This window comes from Electrophorus electricus, chromosome 15 (assembly GCF_041902795.1).
Source record: "Electrophorus electricus isolate QZ-2024a chromosome 15, ASM4190279v1, whole genome shotgun sequence".
Classification (NCBI taxonomy): Eukaryota; Metazoa; Chordata; class Actinopteri; order Gymnotiformes; family Gymnotidae; genus Electrophorus; species Electrophorus electricus.
Genome location: NC_137511.1, coordinates 18,010,001 through 18,031,230, shown reverse-complemented (window position 1 = coordinate 18,031,230; position 21,230 = coordinate 18,010,001). Strand labels below are relative to the sequence as shown.

General features: G+C 48.1%; 1 protein-coding gene across 3 annotated transcripts in view; it reads left to right on the top strand.

Moving 5' to 3' along the window:
* Positions 1 to 346: 346 nt before the first annotated feature.
* The window catches only part of grid1b (glutamate receptor, ionotropic, delta 1b), a 218,995-nt gene continuing 198,111 nt past the window's right edge, over positions 347 to 21,230 (top strand). For all 3 annotated transcript variants that reach the window (XM_081697688.1, XM_035533704.2, XM_035533703.2), the window contains exons 1-2: positions 347 to 749; positions 4,404 to 4,559. In XM_081697688.1, coding sequence (XP_081553814.1) covers positions 671 to 749; positions 4,404 to 4,559 — 235 coding nt within the window. In that variant the 5' untranslated portion in view covers positions 347 to 670. The remainder of the gene's footprint in view (positions 750 to 4,403; positions 4,560 to 21,230) is intronic.

The following is a 21,230-nucleotide window of genomic DNA, read 5'->3' as shown; positions in this document are numbered from 1 at the left end:
TTTGCGCGCGTTGACTCGCACTTGTTCGTAAAATATGAGCGGTGTGTGGGATTCCCGCATATATTCCTTTTCCCTTTCTCGTCGGAATGTCTTCTCCATCGTATCCACCTCGGCTTATTGCCGTGACGGTTTGATATCGTCAGCTTCGGGGGTGTGGGGTGGGGGGGGGGGTGGGGTACGGTACGGTCTTAACGCCGTCTCCGTCTCCTGCTAGGGCGAACTCCATCTCTTTCCGCGCACAGCTTAGCGGTCTACATAGGGCTTCTCTGCAGTCACGTGGTGCGGCAGATCGAGGAGAGCGAGCGAGCGAGCGAGCGCGCGCGCGGGGGTGTCCCTCCTCCGCAGTTTGCAGTTTGTTATGTCTCAGACTCCGCGAGCGCCTGGATAGAGCGAGACCTACGGAGAGGGTACCGGATTCTGCGCTTTCACCCCCCCTCCCCCAAAAACAGCAGATTCTTTCGCCGGGCTTCTCTTCCCAACCGTTTCCCGTCATTCCCGATTCTTTACATTTGGTGGTTCGCAGCCCCTCCGGACGCCGCTGTCGTTTGAATAAGCCTATACACTTTCATTTTCCGCCCCGTTCATCACTCTAAAATCACAGCGGCGGTGTCTTTGGAATTTACCGACGTCTGGGGAGCGTGTGGATGAGCTGCGTTAGAAGAAATCGGAGATGGAATTGCTGATAATATGCCTTTCCTTTGGGATATTGCAGTGCAATTCTGTAGGAGCGGACTCCATCATTCATATCGGTAAGGAGCATGGGAATAAATACTCTCTGAGTCGAGACTGAGCTGTTCAAAGCCGAGTAGAAATGTTTAACGCGAAACCGTTTGAATCAGTTGTTTTTCAGCCTCAGCGGCTCCGGTGAAGGGAGGATGGTATCTAAAGATATAGGATGCGATGGTCCTGATGAATGCGCTATCAGGTACAAGACAGAAAACTGATGACTGTTTGGAGGGCTTAGTCGGTGGACGCGAAAGCCTGTGGCTTAGAACATTCCGCGATGGTCACCGGAATGAATTTCATTTGAGAGAATGGTTGCAATAAAGTAGATGTTTGCTCGTGTTGGGATTATAACAATTGCATTTGAAAGACCTAGTTGGGGAAAAAAAAGCATCGAATTTAAAGTCCGGTCTCGTTAGAAGGTGAAAAGGTTAGCGAAGGAGAAAAAAATATATATGTATAATTCATGGACATGTAGTTAACTTGGGAAAACCGGAGAGACATCTTTAATTTGGCTAGCTGTAGAAAACCAAGCAAATGCGCGTGAGAGGGCTGACCGTCTCCCTCTCCCCCTCTCGGCTATAAGCTTGAACTTTGCACGGAACGTGAGGGAAATTTTAAGAAAGCCCCGTGAAGTAAATAAGTGAATAGAGAACAAACGCTTACTCCGAGCTTTTTTTTTTTTCTTTTTTTTTTTTCTTTTTTTTTCACCAGACAGCAATAGCCATTTCACTTCTTAGCCGTTTAGTCTAGCCGGTCCACTGTCGGATTTAAGAGGTTTCTGCCACATGTAACAAATATTGCGGTGTGCACCAGCAGTTATTCCCGTGCCAACATTCACTCGCTTTTTACAGGGAGGAGGAAAAAGACGAAGTATAGAGAGGGTGGAACTGGGGAAGGGTGGGCGAGAGTGGGCTTTTCACCACTGAATAGCTCGGACATTTCACACTGACGATGGATTTCAAGTCCTCTCTCTCTCTCTCTGTTGGATGCTCTCTCATTCTTTCTGTCTGTCTGTCTGTCTGTCTTTCTCTCTCTCTATCTCCCCCAACACACACACACACACACACACACACACACACACACACACACACACACACACACACACACACACACACACACACACACACCCCTTGACCATAGTTAAGAGTGCAGAATAAGTACAACTGTTCAGTTTTAATGAAATTGCAGCAGCTCAGTTCTCCTGCAGCCCAGCCTTTCAACTCAAACACACCACCCCAGTGAACTGGAGAGAGGAGGGGGGGGGGGGGGGTGAAGAGAGAGAGAGAGAGAGAGAGAGAGAGAGAGAGAGAGAGAGAGAGAGAGAGAGGGAAAGAGAGGGAAAATGAGAATAATAAAGTGTTGTAGCCCTTATAAAACAGAAGTCCAGTTGTCTTATTGCCTATTTGAATAATTTAGCTGACTAATAAAGCACTTGATATTTACATATTCAAGGCCTTCATACAGAGTTTGGCACAACAGTGAATCTTTTAAAACAGTAGTAAGGTATTAAAGAGCTGGCTGCTGTTTTGAAAGCTAAAATTTCAAATATGAACATTATAACAATGTTTTTGAGATGTCCTTGTCAATTTTGAGGATGCATATGTCTCCTAAATCATAGTCAGTAGCCATTTCTAATTAGCTCTCAGCACATGCATCTTAGCAAACCAGTTCGAATTTGCAAGAGACTCGGCTTGGCGAGTTTTTTGATCTTTTGTTTGCCGCATAATAACCTCGCCGGTCATAACAACAAAAAATTAATCAGACCTTCATTGCCGTTGCATGTAAGCCCACGTGTGAACGCAAGCAGCGGCGCAGGTCCCTTTCAGGTGCTTTGCACAGAGGTTCGCAACCTGCTTACGGAGAACTCGTGGTGAAATGCCATTCTGTGCTCATGCGCAAACGTCCGCCCGGTGCCTTGCAGAGCCTCATTTATCAGCTGCAGCCAATCTATCCGCTGTCAGACACACAGGGTGGATGTCACTGGCTAATTCTTGCTCAGCCGTGGTCTTTGCACCAGTTACATCTTAACGCACAAGTCCGGTCCTTCAGTTTATCCGAAACGACACGTTTGGTAAAGCTTGTTGCTGAAATATGCTATGCCATAATCATAATCTGTTTAACTTCTCATTATGTTGATGTTGATAGCTCCCATGTAGTTAAAGAAATGCCTGTAAGGACCCGTATGCAGGCAGACACAGCTGTAATTTTGGATGGTTTTGCATTTAGGGATGGCTACATTTCCACTGGACCACCGGCAGTCAGATTCTTCATCGATTCGAGGCTCCTTCTTCTTTCATGCGGCCATCTCTAAGTCGGAGACACGGCTGCGTCTGCGACCCGACACGTGAAATCACCGACACGGGCTTCTCGTGCGTCCCTCCCATGCACTTTGTCACATTGGGTCTAGTTGCCCGGGTTGAATTCCGCATCAGAGGCCTAAAGATAAACAGGAGCGATCCAGAGAAGGGAGGGACCGGCGGAAAACTGATTTGCAGGATGGTGCGATGATTTGCACAGGCCCCGGCTATCCAAACCTGGTAATTGGAAGGCAAGGGTAGGCAGTGGGGGGTCTGGCCTGCGCTCGCGTGGCCGGTGGGATGAGCAGATGCGACACTTCTATTCCAGCTAAATAAGCCGCACGTCACGGTTGCGCATCGGGTGAATTCCGACTGCCTGCTCCCGTTATCGGTCACTTGGGCAGCAGGCAGAGAACGAAGGCCTCATTCAGTTGTGCCTTCAACGCAAGGCAGCCATTTATCAATGAGCCAATGAATGCAGAGATGTGCGGGCTAGACAAAGTTTTTTCACGCCGTTCGGCTGTACGAACGTGTGGACGCACTCGTGTAACATGTTAAAGCGTGCTTCTGCATAACACGTTACAGCGTGCTTCTGCATGACGTGAGGATATAGACAAGCTTGAGTTTATAACCTGCAAGCCACGTGGTATGGAATTTGCAAAACTGAAATAGTTGCCGCACCATGGAAATAAACCAGTATTGGTGTCCTTGGGTGTCAGTGAAATTGCGAGCCTGAACCACACACGGCTGCGCAGTTTATTTATGACATGCTTTCCATGCCACAGGCTCTTCCGTGATGATCAAGAGATCCCACACCGAAGTTTGCCCACTGAATTATGACCTGTAGGAGAAAGAGAGATGGGGAGAGAGGGAGAGGGTGCACATCCCTCCTTTTTCGATTTCCTTCTCTAAGTAGCGGAGGCCACTTATTATATTTGACTGATAAAGAAAATCTCAGTGCTCTTGTATTTTCTCACTTTGGCACCATGAGCCGTAGATAAAGCGGCCCCTCCGAAACGTGTTTATTGATGCTGCATGCAATAAAGTCACATTCGGCTTAATAGAAGCGCACCATGTCAGCAAGAATCCGGCGGGTCCAGTGCCACGGTGCCACGAAGCAGTTACCACAATGCGGACAGCGCGCTTATTAATGGCACAATCTTTCCCACGTTTGGTAGAAAGGGACGTTCCCCTAATCCTAATAACTCCCCGGGAGCACCGCGTTATTGCGTCCACAGCGGTCCGCTGCAAGCGTCCCGGTTGCTTGCGTGATGGCAGGAAAATCTGAGCCGTGGTGTTTGTTTAGTGACAAGAATGATTGCTGGGATTATGGGCGCTCAAGGCTACAGGCTTGCGTTTAACCGTGCGTTTTCTCTGCAGGTGCCATTTTCGAAGAGAATGCCGCGAGGGATGACGAGGTGTTCCAGCTGGCCATCTCTGACCTCAGCCTCAACGATGACATTTTGCAGAGTGAGAAAATCACCCACTCCATAAAGTTTATTGAGCCCAACAATCCTTTCCAGGCGGTCCAGGAAGGTAAGTAAAGCATTGCTTTTAGCTTCATAAATCAATAATCACCTGTTATCATTTAAGTTTGTTTGTTCCAAGTTGCCGCTTGCCGGTTTCAGTGGCGCCCAGGCCGAACGGGTCTCTTTGTAATCGGGTCGAGACCTAGTCTCCAAAGCCAGCATCTGTTGCGAGTGTCATGCTCCGAAGCGTTTGTGTTTCTATGAATTATGGCACATGGGCAAGATCTTTCAGAGGTTTTTTTTTTTTTGCATTTAAAGATATTTGGACTTTTTCAGACCGCTCCTTCCATTTTTTTGTGCACTACATGTGTCTACCTAAATTGTGTTTTAATAGTGATAATCTATATTCTTTCATATATAGAGGAAAGTGGATAAGAGTCACATTTAATGGACGTGTGTTATTGCTTCCAGTGTGAAGCTCTTGTAGAGCGACTGTGTTTTCTGTGGAGAGAAAGCTAGGTGGAAGTATTGAGTCAGACTGACCCGACAGCAATTTCCCACATAATTGCAATCGGGTACGAGGGTGCCTACAGCCTGTCTTCTCGGGGGTTACTGTAAAACGCAGAAGAAGAGGGAACGCGTTTTTCCCAGAGCTCGAACAGTTAATGACACGGCGATTGACGGTGATGATGATGATGATGATGATGGAGATGGCGGCGATGACATTATCTCGGTTTTTGTGCTCCCACAGCTAGGGTTCTGTTATCTTAGCTCGGGATGATGTGTTGGAGTTATCGGCCTTCGCAAAGCACTGAGATATGGATCCGTACCTCTGTTCACCCCCCGCCCCCTTTAAAAAAAAAAAAAAAAAAAGAAACCCTGTATTTCCGAGCCTTTTAACTGTATTACTTGGACTTACCACGATTGCAAAGCTGTCCTCCGAATCCTTTGCCTGTAGTTCAGTTCTTCCTCGTATTAAGCGCCGTGTGGGTGGGAGTCAGCTGGGGCACCCTGCTTTGGCTCCCTTGAGCTGAGCAGGCTGACTTGGCCAAGGCCACGCCTCCTGAACTCGGCGTGACCCCGTACCGAATGCAGAAACATAGACTGTTCTTCTGCAGCCAATCGCAGCCCTACAGGGAAGAGACCCCGGTCCCACTGACTTATTTTTGTTAGCTAAAATAGTTTTGCAGAGAGCATGAGGCAAAGACTAGGCCACAGTTTCCAAGCTGGTAAAATCATCTTTTTACGGCTGTACAATATATTGTTTGGTAATTATTATTACAATACTTTACAATAATGATAATGGCATAAGATGCAATATTCAAATAAGCCTTCGAACTAAATGTTTATTGTCTGTTGTGAGCATACTATCCTATCTAGATTTTTGTCAAAAATAAAGCTGACCATGTTAATCAGATCAATATCCCAAGCACAATATGCATATAGTTGCAAGAAAGTATATTTCTTTATCACAGTGGTATTTGTGTTGCAGCTACTAGTTATTATAGGTTATAGGTTATTATAGGCTATAGAGATTGTGAACACATTCAGAAGACATTCATAACTGGGTTCGGGTCTCTTGCTGTTCTCGACTTTTGTGCTAACTGTGGTTTGTCATTGGACACAAATGCCCATCCAACCCAGAACCATTCTGGAGTCTAGCATTAACGACCATAGTGGAGAGTAAACTGGGAGATGCAGTCCACCCCTTATCAGCAAAGTTGAAGGAAATCCCATCAAACGTAGCAGGTTATCCAGGCGAGATTTGCCTGCGAGCTCCGGTCAGCCATCCCTCCTTCTCATCCAGCCCTGAATTCCAGCAGCTTGGACTGCGTTTCCACGGCAACGTGGCCGGAACACGGGGCCCTGGAATGAGGGCTTCTTGGAGCGGCGCTTCTTGGATATTCCCTTTGTCGGGAGGCAGGGGGTCCCGGGGGGGGTCGAGGGGGGACACTTCTGAGCCCGAGTCATTAGACAGTGAAACAATCTCACAGCTCTCGGCTGGGGACGAGGAAGCGATGGGCTGGCAACTCCGGCCATGTGCCGAAGCCTCCGGCACTGCTGACACCTCCAACAGCTCCACTTTCCTCCACCTTAATTCCGCTGGGCGGACGGTAATTGAAAACTGTTTGGCTTTCACTGGAGGGAGTCGAGTCGGGGGCAGGATGAAGGTGATGGAAGAGCAGGGTCTGGCGTGCCACAGCTAGCGGTTCATTATTATGTTACTGCCAGGCTTCATTGTATAAGTCTCCGGATGCATTATGAATACAATTATGTGGCGCATTATGCATGTGCTACGAATTGTCAGAATGCAGAAATAAATGATTCCTCTTTTCCTGGAGAGGCAAAAAAAAGCTTTTCAAAATCCCATTTGACTTATGGTAGCTGTGGGTGCACACACAGCACACACACGCGCATACGGACGTTGCCTGTATAGGTGAAACATTTAAAAGAAGGGCTATGGATTGAGAGCAGACCTTTTTTTCAATACATGTAGCAGTGTTTATTAGGATCCGAGAGTCAAAAACGATTCCAGATTAGCACGGGTGTACTGAAACAGTGGAAGTAAGTTGTCACGCCCCTAGCCACAGGTTTCTGCAGCACCACAGAGACCTCCGCAAACGACCCCGCACTTAATGTGGCCGGGAGTTTTCCGTTATTTGCAAGCGTTGTTGCCTTCCTGCCTTCTCTGCCTTCCTTTTTCCATAGCTGTGTTTGATATTCAGTTAGCGTGTCTGATCTTTCCCTCACAGAAACCCAAATTATAATGAGATATTAGATCACACATTGGTTTGAACGGTAACTAGCAGGAGTGTAGCAATTTGTTTCTAATTACTCGCGCATCACTAATTTACAGCGGAGCAGGCTGTACCCCGGCTTATTCAACGCCTGTGTCACAATGGCCTATTTCATTTTTCTGCCGATTCTTTTATCATCCTGTCCTGATCAAAGTCTGAAAAAAGGCCCCTTCTTGCTCCTGCACTGTGCCCACTGGCTCTTGTTGTAAGACATCGGTGGTGTGGGATTAATCTAGGAACTCCGCAACACCTCTCGAATCTCAGCATCTCGCTGCCCTTGCCAAGATTCCCGGCTGTCGAGGGAATGAAAGCCGCTCTTCCTTTATTGGGGGAAACACGAAGCTGACGTGAAGGTCTTTGGCAGAGATCACCGGAGCTTTCCCGTTAAAACTCTCCCAGAGGAAGGACTCTGATGTGGAACATCTGACGCGTTTGCATGGCGATGCGCGAGGGGTTGCGAGACATCTGAGGCGCGAGATGACGCGAGAGCGTTCGAGGACCGCAGACCGTCTTGTGCGCGCTGTGAACGCCAGTGAAGAGCTAAAATCTTTTTTGTCGGGCACTTAAAAACCAGAGCAAATTAAACCCAGGCTGTGTTGAAAAAAATGCTGAAATATTTGTTTAACGTTTTTCATTTACCTTCCTCAGCAGTTCTATGACCCAACTTCTGATCTGTGGTTCCTGACACGCTCCGGATCTGTGCTCCGGCAGCAGAAACGTGGGCTGGATAACAAACCCCTCCATGCACGCACGCACATGCACACACACACACACACACACACACACACACACACACACACACACACACACACACACACACACACACCAGTGCCTGCATTATCAGTGGGTTGAGGTGGCTTCGTGTGAGAAGACCTTATTTGCATAAAATATGCATTATTGCCATTTATGTGGTTCTCCTTTTCCCCCTCTCTGCACGTTCCGTACGACAGACACCTGAACTGTACAACTTGAGAGAGAAGTCTCATTTGCTCACACCAGGCCTCCGACTGCACTAGCCCGGGCTTGCTGGTTGCATCCGTGTAACTCATTACACGAGCAATGGCGTCGCCCATGGATGCCTGTCTGTTACAAGATGATGATGTCAGGCTGTGGGAGAACGGCCCCACCCCTAGAATTCCGGAGGTCTGGACCCAGGCGTGGAAGAGATGTGTGCACATACAGCTCAGCTAATGGAGTGTGACCATGCACAGACCCTAATACACACACACACACACACACACACACGCGTATGTGTGTATGCATGCGTGTGTTTGTATATGTGTGCATGGATACTTTATTAGGATGTACACCTGTACACATGGTCATTCGTGTAATTATCCAATCAGCCAGTGGAAGCGGCATGATGCATAAAATCATGTTGACATCTGCCAGCAGTTCCAGTTAACGTTCACATGGAGCATCAGACTGGGGAAAAATTCTGATCTGGGTGACTTTTACCCTGGCATGGTTGCTGGTGCCAGACAGGCCGGTTTGCGTATTTCAGAAACAGCTGCGATCTTTTGGAATGCCTCCTGGGATTTTCGTGGGCAATGGTCAAAAGCTGAAAACAAAACACCTCCAGTGAGCGTCGGTGTGTTGAGCATAAACGCCTTGGGCCAGCAGGTCCCAGCCTGGGGCTGATTGGGCTCCAGCCACAGAAGACCACTCTGTCCCCACCTATGGCGGAACCAGGCTTGCTCAAGCTGAAACAGCCTTCAGAGACACCAGATCGGAACCCACTAGAGGGGCTTTGGGATGTGGTCAGATAGGAGTTCGGAATCCACTAGAGGGGCTTTGGGATGCGCTCGGACAGGCGGTTCTCAGCGTGCACATGCAGCTGGCAGATCTGCAGGAGTTAGGAGATGCAGTCACGTCAAGGCGGACCAGTCTTGAAGGAATCTTCCTGAATCCATTAAGCATTCCTTGTATCTCCCCGGCTAGATGGAGATAGGGGATATTTTGTTTTAAGTAAACAGGACCTGCGCGAGAGCTTAAGTGATCTTTCAGTGCAGACACACACACACACACACACACACACACACACACAAATACAATTCAGCTAATTACCTACCTTCTGCAAGCCGCCATTCTCAGTACCAAATTGCAGCACATTTGTACAAAAAATGAAAACTTTGCCTTCACTTTCCAAGCCCCATGTCTGCATCTCCTCTGGCTGGAGATACTTTGTTTAGTTCCATCAATTACGTCTGATCTACAGCACAACTTGAGCTTCAGGCACAAGTGTTCTCCGAGGACCCTTGTCATTCACTCCTCATGATGGCGCGTTCAGTCATTCCTCAGTCCTCCAGCTGTATGTGAGAATGATTATGTCATTCATACGCTCTTTCTCCACTCTCTCTCCTCTATCCCTCTCTCCCTGTCTTCTCTATCTCACTCTCTCACCTAATCGTTAGAGGAGTAATAAAGGCGCTTTCACCCTCTTTGACCCCGTGGTTGTATCCTCTTATTTTTTACAAGAGGGAGTGTCTCATATATACCATATATAATATAAAGTCTTGTTTCATTACCCATAAATCTTGCGGGAGCTCAATGCTGGCACCACAGTGAAAAGCACAACATGCTTCTCAAAGCACAGAGCACCCTCTGTAATGAGGGCCAAATTTACTGCGATGTACAGAAGGGGAGAGGGGACAAAAAGCTTTTGTCTGCTTGCTCAGTAGTGCTCTCCGTGCTAGTGCGCGCCAGGCGATATGGATCGTTGCTTTTGGATACTGATCTCTCTGTCTCACTCTTGATGTTCTTAACACTCGGTCTCTCTCAGTCTCTCTCGCTCTCTCTGTTTGAATTGCTATCGCTCTTTCTCTCTCCAGAGAGGAGGATTGACTGATCTGTATTTGGCTGCCATAGTGTAAGTGCTCTTCACACCTGGCAGTGCAGAGGAGTGTGAGCCCTCAGCTACCAGAAGCAGGAGGGGAAAGGAGCCAGGGGGCGGAGCCTTGACAAGGGGGTGGAGTCCTCGTGGAGTGCAGTAACATCATTAATTAACTCATGCCACAAGTCCAGTGCTATTGGTGCCATGGTGATTTATTTGCAAGACTTATTTGGGGCCACGGATCTTTTTTTGGGGGGGGGGGGGATCATCGGATTCAGGCGGTGCTACAAATGTGTTTCATGTGCCGAGCAACAAATACGGGGAGGAGGGAGAGGAAACTTCTGGAGGGAGGCCACGGCTACATGTGCCAGAACGGTACCGGCAGCAAGGGGGCATTGCTGTGCGAGCACACCAGAACCTGTGTGCATGCCCGAGACCCACCGCTCCCTCCCGCAAAACGCGTCCCATCGCTTACCCACCATGCATTGCTCATCCACTCAATCCAGCCGCTTTCAAGTCTTGCCCCTTTGCTTCTGTCACTCACGCCGCCTTCGGCCGTTTACGGAATGGAGCCGAGTGCGAACGGAGCACGAACGGAGCTGCATCTCCCAGCGTGGCCCACTGCAAACGAGCGGCATCAGAGCGCCGGCATGGGAAGGCACAGACACCGGTGATTGCTAGGAGGTGGTGATCTGGCGAAGGGTCACCAAACACCAGCAGTAAAGTGTTCAGAAGAGCTTCAGTACCATAACGCTTAACTCGTTCAGAGCCAGAACTGGGTATCAACGAGGAGTTTGGGACGTTTCATACTGACACAGTGCCACTGGTCTTTCTCTGCACTATTGAAACCTCATCAACAGAGATATATGCTACTTTTTTTCTGTATTCCATCAGGGATATTTGATTCGATTTGTGTGATTGTGTTCTGTCCTAAACTCGGGTTTGAAGATGAAATCCAATCTAAAATCCAATTATGCATTTTTATTTATTGATTGTTTCTTGGTGTGTTACTGGCTCCGGGGGACTTTGTCGATTGCGGATGACACAAAACTTGTTAACAATGGAGGCGGCAGCTTACTTAAAACTGGACGGTGCTCATCGTCAGTAGAACATACGCCATTCAGTCCCAGACACGGGCCAGGCAGGCGCGATTCCTCTCTGAGCCTTGCCGATCGGCGCGCCCATCCGGTCGGACTCCTCTGTCTCTTACCGAGAGAGTGCTCTCCTCGAAACACACTGCCATTCTGCAGAGGGACATACTCAACGTCGATACAGGGAAGGCTGTAATAGATGCATGCAGCTCTCTGGGAAACGCTGGACTTGTCCATAGCATAGAAGGCGTGCCCTCCCTGCCCAGTGGCTAAAACCCGCGAAGGCGCTAATTCATATTACATCTACATTTTACTGTTAGTCAGCCTTACGTTGGCAGATTAGGATCCTGTATCTTGCGGCTACTGTCATTGGTGCATCCAATCACTAGAAGACCGAAATGTACTGGAGACACACGTTCTGTAGGCCAGTGGCCGTTTTGCCGTTAAGAGGACATCGATCCATTAGTAACGTGAACCAACACGCAAAATACCATAAAACGCACTCAAGCTGCCCATTTTTCCCCAGACAGGCCAGTTCCAGTGGGGCTTTTAAAGATCGGTGATGTTAAAGATATTTTATGTCCTTAAATCAAACCGATAACGGACAACAGTGCTGATCTGCTGAAGCTGTTAGAGATGACATCAGGTGCAGACCGTAAGTTTCAGTTGTAAAATGGCGGCACTGTAACACAAACATTTTACAATTTGTTCTGAAGTCCACATAAAGTGTTCCACCACAGTCACGTCATACTTCCTAGACAAGTTTACGGCCGATGAGATTTAAAGATTGGCTTGTGTTGCCTTGATTTAATCAGCAGACTTCTCGAAAGACCAGCAACAGATTGACAAAATGCCATTGCGGGCCCAGGTTTTCGGTTTTCAGAAAAACGATTTGCATTTTGCTACTGTGGCACCTTTTTCCTGTGGTGTAGCCCGTTGAGAGCGTTTATTGCTCGTAGTAGGCTAAACTGTACTTACTGCAATCCCAGCCTTCAGGCTTAGCACATGACTCAGGAGATTTAGCTGAGGCGGTTACGGCCTGGTGGGCGAGGCTTGGGACGACTGCATAATTCACAAATAGCTTATCTGCCCCACCATGTGCTGTAAATGAAGGGCCCGAAACAGAATTATACTGGAGAAGAACGTTCAGATTGGGATAAAAAATCGAATAGATACAGGGGGCAATAACAACAGGCTGTCGGCCTAACAGGGTCCCGAGTTGCTTCTCTTTGAGAACTGGCGAGGGTCTTGAATCCAGGGAAGGGGTGTGATGACTTACCACAGCTTCAACTCAGCTCAATTCCAAATCGAGTAATCACCAAAGGCAAAGACTTCACCTCTGGCATAAACAAACAAAACAGAAAATAGCGGTTGCTAAAAGTCTGAAAGTATGACGAAGGCTCTGAGAATATCATGGGGAAATCAGGGCTGTGTAGCAGGGCGAATGCTTCCAATTATCAGCTACATGGCCCGACTATTAAACTGTGCAATTACGGGCCGATCGTCTCGTCACATCAGCGGGTAGCTATTACCGGAGACTTGCAAGCTTTTTAGCGAGGTGTGAGATGAGCAAAACTGCATGGCGCGAGCGAAAAAAAGAAGAAAATGGCCCACTGCAGGAGGCAGAGAAGAAAATCGAGAAAAAAAAATATCCGTATTAAAAGATTTTGAAGGATGTCCAAAAAGCAAATCCCACAGGCTGTTGGCGAAGTGCAGCGGCTATCGAAGCCACGGATATCTTGAAGGTGTGGTGGAAGACTCCCGATACCGGCTGCACACGCAGTCCACTCCCGTTTCCTCGGAAGATCTGGAAGATTCTTGTTTATGCTAATCAAGCTAATTTGTGTAGCGCAGTGCCTAAAGTCACTAGAGATATCGGCCCCCGATTTCTGAAAAGGAACGTCTCTCTCTAAACCGAGCGAGACGTGTGTTTTTTAATTTATGTTCGTGTTTTTGTGTCAAGCACAGGGCCAGGGACCCACTTCCGCTTGATTGCGTTCATGTGCCGTGCATTAGTGGCCTGCATCAGCGACTTCATTAGGGACTGAAGGATTTTATTTGGCCTTTGTGTTTTTCAATTACAGTTTCTAGTGTGCTTCCAAATTAATCACTAGCATGTGAGCAAAGCATCAAGAGGCACTCCATGGCTTCACGCTTCGCACAACTGCATAGGCGGGGCAATTATTGTTCATATTTCCAGCTTTAGTCCAAGTTCATGCTGCTATGATATCTGGATATATATGATATCTGAAATTCATGAAATTATTATTATATACACACACACACACACCTGTATAATCTGTTTGTTCTGCACATAGCAACACATGCTTCTGCTTATGGAAGGGCAGGGGAGCTAACAGACTAACAGACTTGTTAGTACAGTATTTCAAACCATCCACATCCCGCCAGTGCGTATTTTAAACCCACCATTTCCGCACTCTCAAGTCTCAACTATCCTCAGCCACCTAGTCCTCTTTGCCTGAATTCTGTATCGCTTGTAGGGTTTGTGAGATAAAAAGTGATATCAAGCATGTGTGTTCTATCTGGGTGGGCTTTGACCTGTGGTGCCGAGGACATCGAGGCAGACTCCTCGGGGACTGGCACATAGGCACACGGATACACCAGGAACGCTTTATAATGAGGAGGCTTATGAATATTCATCACCGATGTACTTGTAGTGTCAGCACTGGGCTGGAGTGAAAGATGGAGAGCATTCTGATCCCACCCATTTAAGAATGTAAACTCCCATCTCGGACTCGCCATTGGTTAAAGCGGAAAAAGCAGGAAAATTCCGATTGGTTCAGTGGGATGGTGACGGACGCCATCACCGCAGGCTGATTGGATGTTGCTGCTGGGTGCCAGGGTAGTGGAGGCCTCCAAAAAATCGTCTGAAGGCATCCGGCCTCAGCTGTCTGTGGAGAATCAGGCCGCCCCCTGCTGGCCAGCAGGTGTGGTGGGGGTAGCTCGCGCACTCTTTCTTTTAAAGTACATGCGTAAGTAATCATCGATTGACTGATTCACTGACTCATCGATTTATCGACTCATTGATTCATCAAATGCATATTGACGAGCACGCCTGGCTGCCCACCGGCCCGATTTCGCCTGGATGCTTGCGCAAACCACCCAAAAAAAGACCCGGAATAACCTCCCGGTGGAAAATGAGAGAGAAAACCACACCGTTTTTTGGGGAGAGGTTTGTGCCGGCCCAAGCCTCTCCCCGTTACTGCATTGGGTGTGTCCCCTTTCCCTTTCTTCCTTTGTGCCATCTCTTTTGTTTTTTTTTTAAAACCTTCCAAATAACAGAGCAGGGAAAGACGTAAAGGAGTAAGCAAAGGTGGACTAAGACACAACCCTGCTCTTATCTGAAAAGCTTCCCTCTGCCCTTTAAAGAGGCAGCTACCCGTTTAAACATGTAACTCTCCGAATGGAAGCACTTTGTCCTCTGAGCCGCCAATATGACTCCCTTTCGTACGCCCAGCCCGGTGACTTTAACAGGAAATAGTTTGAATGATAAAAAAAAAAGTGTAATATAATGGATGGTTGGGAAGGCTTTTGGGGTTCAATGCTCAAAAAGAGGAAGAGAACAGGGAAAGATGTCAGGACCGAAGGCCCGCTGGAGCGTCGGAGGAGTGCTGTTTCAGTTTGGGCTCGGCGAGATGGTGGACCAAAGGCTTTAGTGTCCTTGCTTCTGCCGACCATGGAGCTGCCTGGGTCTCTGAGATGAATGAGCAGGCACCATCCAGCCATGCCTTCCTGCCACTAAACATATTCCGTCCCTTCGGTGGAAGGAATTGTGGCGAAGGATGCAAGGACCCGACTTGTGCCGGGAATTCACTACTTAAACGCAGCATTCCGTGTACTGTAAGTGAATGCGCAGCATTCCGTGCACTGTAAATGAAACGTGGCGGTGGTCACAGACTTCTCGCTTGCCTTGAAGCCTGGCTCATCCGAGCCGTAGCTTCCGTGCCGGTCTGTCTGCGTCCTTTCCTCCATAGCTAAAACCGTCGGCGCATGTTTCCGATAAGTCATTTGGCCATGAGTATTTTAGCCGTTTGTTTGTTTGCAGAGAGGCGTCCTTCTCTCGCTCTGTCTCTGTCAGTTCATTGGCCCCTCTGTTCTTCTCTCTCTCTCTCTCTCTCTCTCTCTCTCTCTCTCTCTCTCTCTCCACTATCCCTGTGTCATAGCAGAAGTGATCTACTGCAGGCCTTTGTTTTGTTGACATGGCAACAGGCCCTTGGTGTGGGAACAGTGTGATGAGCACCTGTAGAGCAGTGAGCCTCTCACCGAGGAGAGAGAGAAACAGAGAGAGAGAGAGAGAGAGAGAGAGAGAGAGAGGAACAGATGTCATTTCTGGTAGGGGTTGGGAGGCAGGAACAGCGAGAAAGGTTGCAGGATGAACAAAGGTCAAAGTGTGTAGGATGTCGGCTGTTGTTATGGTGATCCATGACAGACAGATGGAAAGGGGAATAAAGAGTGAGAGAGAAACTGGCTGGAGAAAATTCATGTTCACTGCTCAAAGATATCTAAAGAGTTATAAATTGTTCTATATTTTAAAGGTTACACTAGTATTTTCAAAGTTTGCAGTGGAAAGGAATTTTAGGGGCAACTCTACCACAGTGACAGAGAACTTTAATCTCCATGACAGATTCTGCCTGATACCTCAGTGGGATTATAAATTGGTGCCTTTGTGAGTACCAGAGTGAATAAGGAAAAATGGTAAATTTGTTTCTGAGGTGTAGTTCTTCTTCCGTTTGACTCTGTAACAGGGATTCCTTAATAAAACAGCATGACATGGCAAAACTGTTGACATTTAAGCTGCCTGTTTGTCTGTTTCTGGAGAATATATTGCACTTCCTGATTTAAATACTCTTTCCAGTTGTACGGTCGGTCTCACTGCAACTCTGACTCACTGTGCATCACTTTCCGACGCGTTCTTTTCCAACTGTAGTCTGTCAGGGAAATCAGTGCATGCAAAACATGCAGTTATTACAGTTCAGGGTGTTTTTACTATTTTGAGCTCAGGCCATTTATTTATTTATTTTTAGTTTTTTTTGGTGGGGGGGGGGGCTTTTTGATTGGTTTGAGTGATCGGACGCACTGACGTGGCTGTTGGAGACTGGTCAAGGTGTCAGTTCCTGGGGCAATCTCTCATTATTACCCACAAAAGGAAGAGCCCGTCCTCGGGTGTCTGTTTCTTTCACTGCCTCTGGCCTCATTTGGAACTTAAAAACTACCGACACCCAAGGTCATTCTCTGTAGATTATAGCTTATTGAGGTTAACTGAAAGGCAATGCTTTGCCATGCTCTCTACATGATATGTAGGAGAGTCCACTGAAACCCTTGTGGTGGGATATACTTGGTGTAGACACAAACACAGGCCCAGTAATGTTTTGGGCAGCAGATTGGACAAAACCACATGACAAAAGCCTTCTTTGGAAGTGTATTACAATAAAATTGATTTTATACCTCTACCTTCTATCACTACATCCATTTTCATGAGAGAGAGAGAGAGAGAGAGAGAGAGATGTAGATAGGTAGGTATATAGGCATACTGGCCCATTCATATTTGGCTAATCTCAAGCACTCAGTCAGTCAGAACATCGGCTTGGCGCTTCTCTTTGTGCCTTTAACACATCACCCAGCCCTCTAGAAGGTGGGTGCTTCACCTCCCGCTCCCCGGCACGACCCCTCACCTGGATCCACCCTGTGCATCCCGACGCCTTTTGTCGCTCAGGCTGGAAGGAAAGCTTTAGTCCCCCGAATTTATGACACATTTAATAATGGTGGACGGGAACCCAACCGAGCATTTTCGGCGAAGAATTGAGGGGTCTACGCAAATGCAGAGTTAAATGCAGAGTGCCAGCAATCCCCCACGTCCTTTCCTCGTCATGTTTCCCATGATATGCAGTGAGAGCTTTTACCTTAATATTCTTTAATCCTTTGTAAATGATCTGGGCGTTCCAGTCAAACGGACTAAATACACCACCACACTGGCGTCGGCCTTGCTTTTTAAAGCAAGGAATTCTTAATGTGCTTTATTAGGATTTCAGGATTAGGGTTTCTTAGGGTTTCACTGGTGTTCTTGAACACAATTCCTTTCTGATGCCTCAGGAGTTTAGAGAACCTTCTGGACCTCCGTTGTAAGTCGGCGCAGGTGACGCTCCAATTCCACCGTGCGCAAGCGATCCTGCCGCTACACGAGATCATTCAGGCTTCTAGCTTTGTGTTTACATACCCTACCCCCATTTACCTACAGCCACTGAGGGAAAAGGTTTAAGTCACGTCAAAACTTGGGACATTAATCTGACTCCAAATTATAAATAGCAAATATGTTAGAAAGGGCAAATTCTATTGCATGGGCCAGCGTAAGTCACGAGGATATGGCCAGCTTTATAAAGTTCCTTCATGCTAAAATAGCCTGCTTTGTCAGAGGTTTACTGCTCGGCTTTGCTGATTTACGGTTTAACCTCGTAAATGTGCGCAGCAGATTGGATTCTTTACAGAGAATTGGTGTCGGCAATATGTACAACTATAGCTGGTTCTTTACTCTGTTTAATGAATGCTTAAACATTTTTATTACATAATCTGAAGAGCTTAGCTTCACATGAGTTCAAGGTAAGACAGGATTTATTAGCGTAATACAAGCCAATCGGTTACACTTTACAATTGGTTAGATATTGTAGTGTGGTAATACGCTTCGTACTGTTAATAACAAACATGCAGCATGGAAAATGCCACCTGTGCACAGCAATGTGGTTAGATGAGAACAAGACTTCACAGACTAGCGTTTAGCCTACATGACTTGGAAGATAGATACCAAAGGCTGACACCTGGAACCAGTCAGATTAATCTCCTTTTCGATTCCACAAGGATAGCATGCTGGCTGATATCAAAGTGCCCCCTAAACCTGACCCACCCACCAGTTCGCCTCCCACACCCTCCCCCCAACTCCCGCGTTAACCCCAGCCTTGCTAAAACAAGGCTGATGTAAGAAGGTAGTCAGGTGATGAAAGCTCTGAGTGATTCCTGTGTGTATTAGCCAAGTGCTTACAAATTGTACCAGGTGTGACTGATGAGAACACACTGTAAACGGGCTGATTGCAGGCACTCCACTGTGTCAGGACGAGTGATTAGCTTCTCTAGTGGAACACTTCTCTAGTGTTCTTATTTTGATCCCAGAGTGGCGGGAGCCTAGGCAATTCCCAATTATCTATGGTCCTTTGTACCACCAGATTTTCTCCGTCTTTTCCTCGCCGAAAGGGGCCACGGGAGAAAGAAGGCATAGATATTTCTCGACTCCCACATTTAATGCGGGCTGCTGCAGGTTGGATTTAATTACGTGTTACCTTCAGGCTATTTGCAGTCATACTAAAATTGCCCCTCTCCTGCACTGATAGCGCTCGCGGCATCACGTTTCCATGACCCTCAGCGGCGAGAAGTCGAGAGAGGGGGCTCTCAGACGCGACTGCGGGGAGGTAGGAGTTCTCACGATCCCGGCCTGCTCGGATGACTCCGCCAGGCATTTGTCCTTCTCTCGGTGTACGTCTAAGTGCCGGGCTTTTCTTCAAGCCTTTTCAAGTGTGTGTGTGTGTGTGTGTGTGCGCGTGTGTGTAGGCGGGTGTTTGTGCTCATGTGCATTTTAACCCATTTTCTCTGCTGTACTAATGGCGCCCGGGGGCAGTCACGCTAGCCCCAGACCTCCTTTGTCCTGCGGAAGCCATCTCTCCTTCTCTCGGCGTCAGCCGCACCTAATTGTCTCTGCCGCGGCTAAAATCAATGCGGTGTTCCGTCCCGTCCCTGCGAACACTCAATCGCAGCGTTTAATTGCGTTATTTCGGGAGTGGAGCGATGGACTGAAGGGGCCCGTGAGGGGTCTGGTTTTCATCGAGGGTGGAGGGTTCTCTCGGTCAGTGTCGCGCCCCGCCAACATTAAAGTGCACTGTAATGCCTCAGGAGGAAGTGGAAGCGTCCCTTGATTCCACGGCTGAGCACTACTCGATCGCCACATCGTGAAGCACAGCTGTGCACTTCCACTGTCTACGAAAGTGACATTTCCACAGCATAACTGAAGATTAAAGAACCTCCCTGAAACTATACAAATTAACGTTGATTTTAAAGGGCTGGTAGGTTAATTGGGGAGTGTTTCATGTGGAGCGGTGGAGAGTATTGAGAGATAATGAGCTAACAGACTCTTGGGCTCCGATGACTGGAAGATGGCATTTCGGAATGCCAGTACGTTCTGATAATGCCTTGCAGTGTCTTGAGGAAACCGAAGGTGACTGGGCAGAGAATGAGAACAGGCGGAGTAAAGTGAGCCCTGAAAGAGATGTGTTCAATCAGCACACTCATCATATCATAGACGTAAGATAGCATAGACTTAAGATACCATAGACTTATGGTACCATGAATCGCTGTCATGGTCGATCTATCAGAACATGGAGCGGATTAACTTTCTGTCTTTCAAGTTGTAGGCAAATTTATGAGGGGTCAACCCCTCACCCCCCCAACAAATGAAAGTGTATATTGCCAATGAATGCTAATAATTCAAGTTTTTAAAGCTATTTCACTTGCATGAGACCAATAGGTTTAGTTAGCTACTTGATTAGCTCAATAAGTAAGATTGACTGCATACTCAGAAGCCATAGCTTAATACCTTTGACTGTCTTCATATACCTTATCTCTTAGCATACTCCACCATTAACCAAGAGCTTGCTGCTAACCAAGCATGAAAAAATGCTATTTATGTCCATAAAAATCTATTGTCTAAATCACTAAAATATTTGCTCACAGAGTCTCGAGTTTAATGAATCTGTTTAACAATCAGATTCAGAAATCATATAAGGAATCTGAGATTCCATTTGTGCGACATTGGCAAGTGGATTACTAGGCAGTTAGTGCAAACAGCCAAGTTGTGTGGTTAATGCTATTTTCACTTTGCGCCAGCGGACGCTGATGTCCCTGCTCCCGGATTGTCCCGTGTTTCTTGTGTCCGGGGTGTCCGTGGGCCTGTTGCACACCACCTGATCTGGGCTGAGCGTCTTGCCGTAGTGCACCGTCCTCTGGAGGAGGTGAGGGAAATACTGTGACTGTGACCAAGAAGAGGGAGAGAGAAGGCGTTTGGGTTCGGAATGCACGGCTGTCTGAGCTCGGCGACTGCGTAGGAAGCCGGGCCGATTTCACGCCGCTCTCGGCAGTGTTTTAGGCCATAAGATGAGCCTGCCAATTACGCTGCCGGAGTTCACGTGGGACTGTGTTTTCAAATTCACCCCGAAAGGGGAGGATGCGATGACACGGGCCTGCCAAACAGGCGCGGCTGGTGGTGGTATAGTCGGAGAGGGAACTGTCCCTCGCTGTCCAGTGTCGCCGCCTCACGGACTCTCCCTGCGTCTGCTGGGAGAAATCCGTCCCTCTCCTGAGCTGGGAAGCGCGTGCGGAGAAGTTGAAAGGGCGACCGCCGTCAAGTCCGACCGCACTAGAGAGGGACTAGGGATTCCCTGGCACGGCTTCACCCGGCGAATAGCGTATCAGCTGCGCGGGTTTTCACTGGCAAACCGCACCAGTTGTGGTACTCGGGAGAACGGCCGAAGCTGGGCGCCTCTCTACCCGCAGTTTATGGCCTGGCAGTTTATGGTCCGTCCTTTCACCGCACCTCTTGTCAAACCTGTCGCGGGTGCGTGCGGGATGACATAGTTATTTATATTAGCGCTCGTAGCGCAGTAGCCGGGCGCGTGCTTGGATGGGGGCTAGAACACTGTGCCCAGGCATGTCGCATCTGAGAAGGAGCAAGGTCCTAGCCAGCCACGTCGGAGATTAATTCAATAACGGAGTAGCGCGGCTGCGCGTCGGCGCTGTTCCGCGACCATGTGCACTTAAAGTGAAATACGAAAGTGTCAATAACAATAACGACCGCTTAGTCGCCTTAGTCGCTTAGTCGCCGCTGGTTGCGGGCCTCGGGCAGAGCGCCGCCCCGACGCCGCTCCGCACCCCGCTGCCGGGCAGCAGGAGCAGGTTCATTA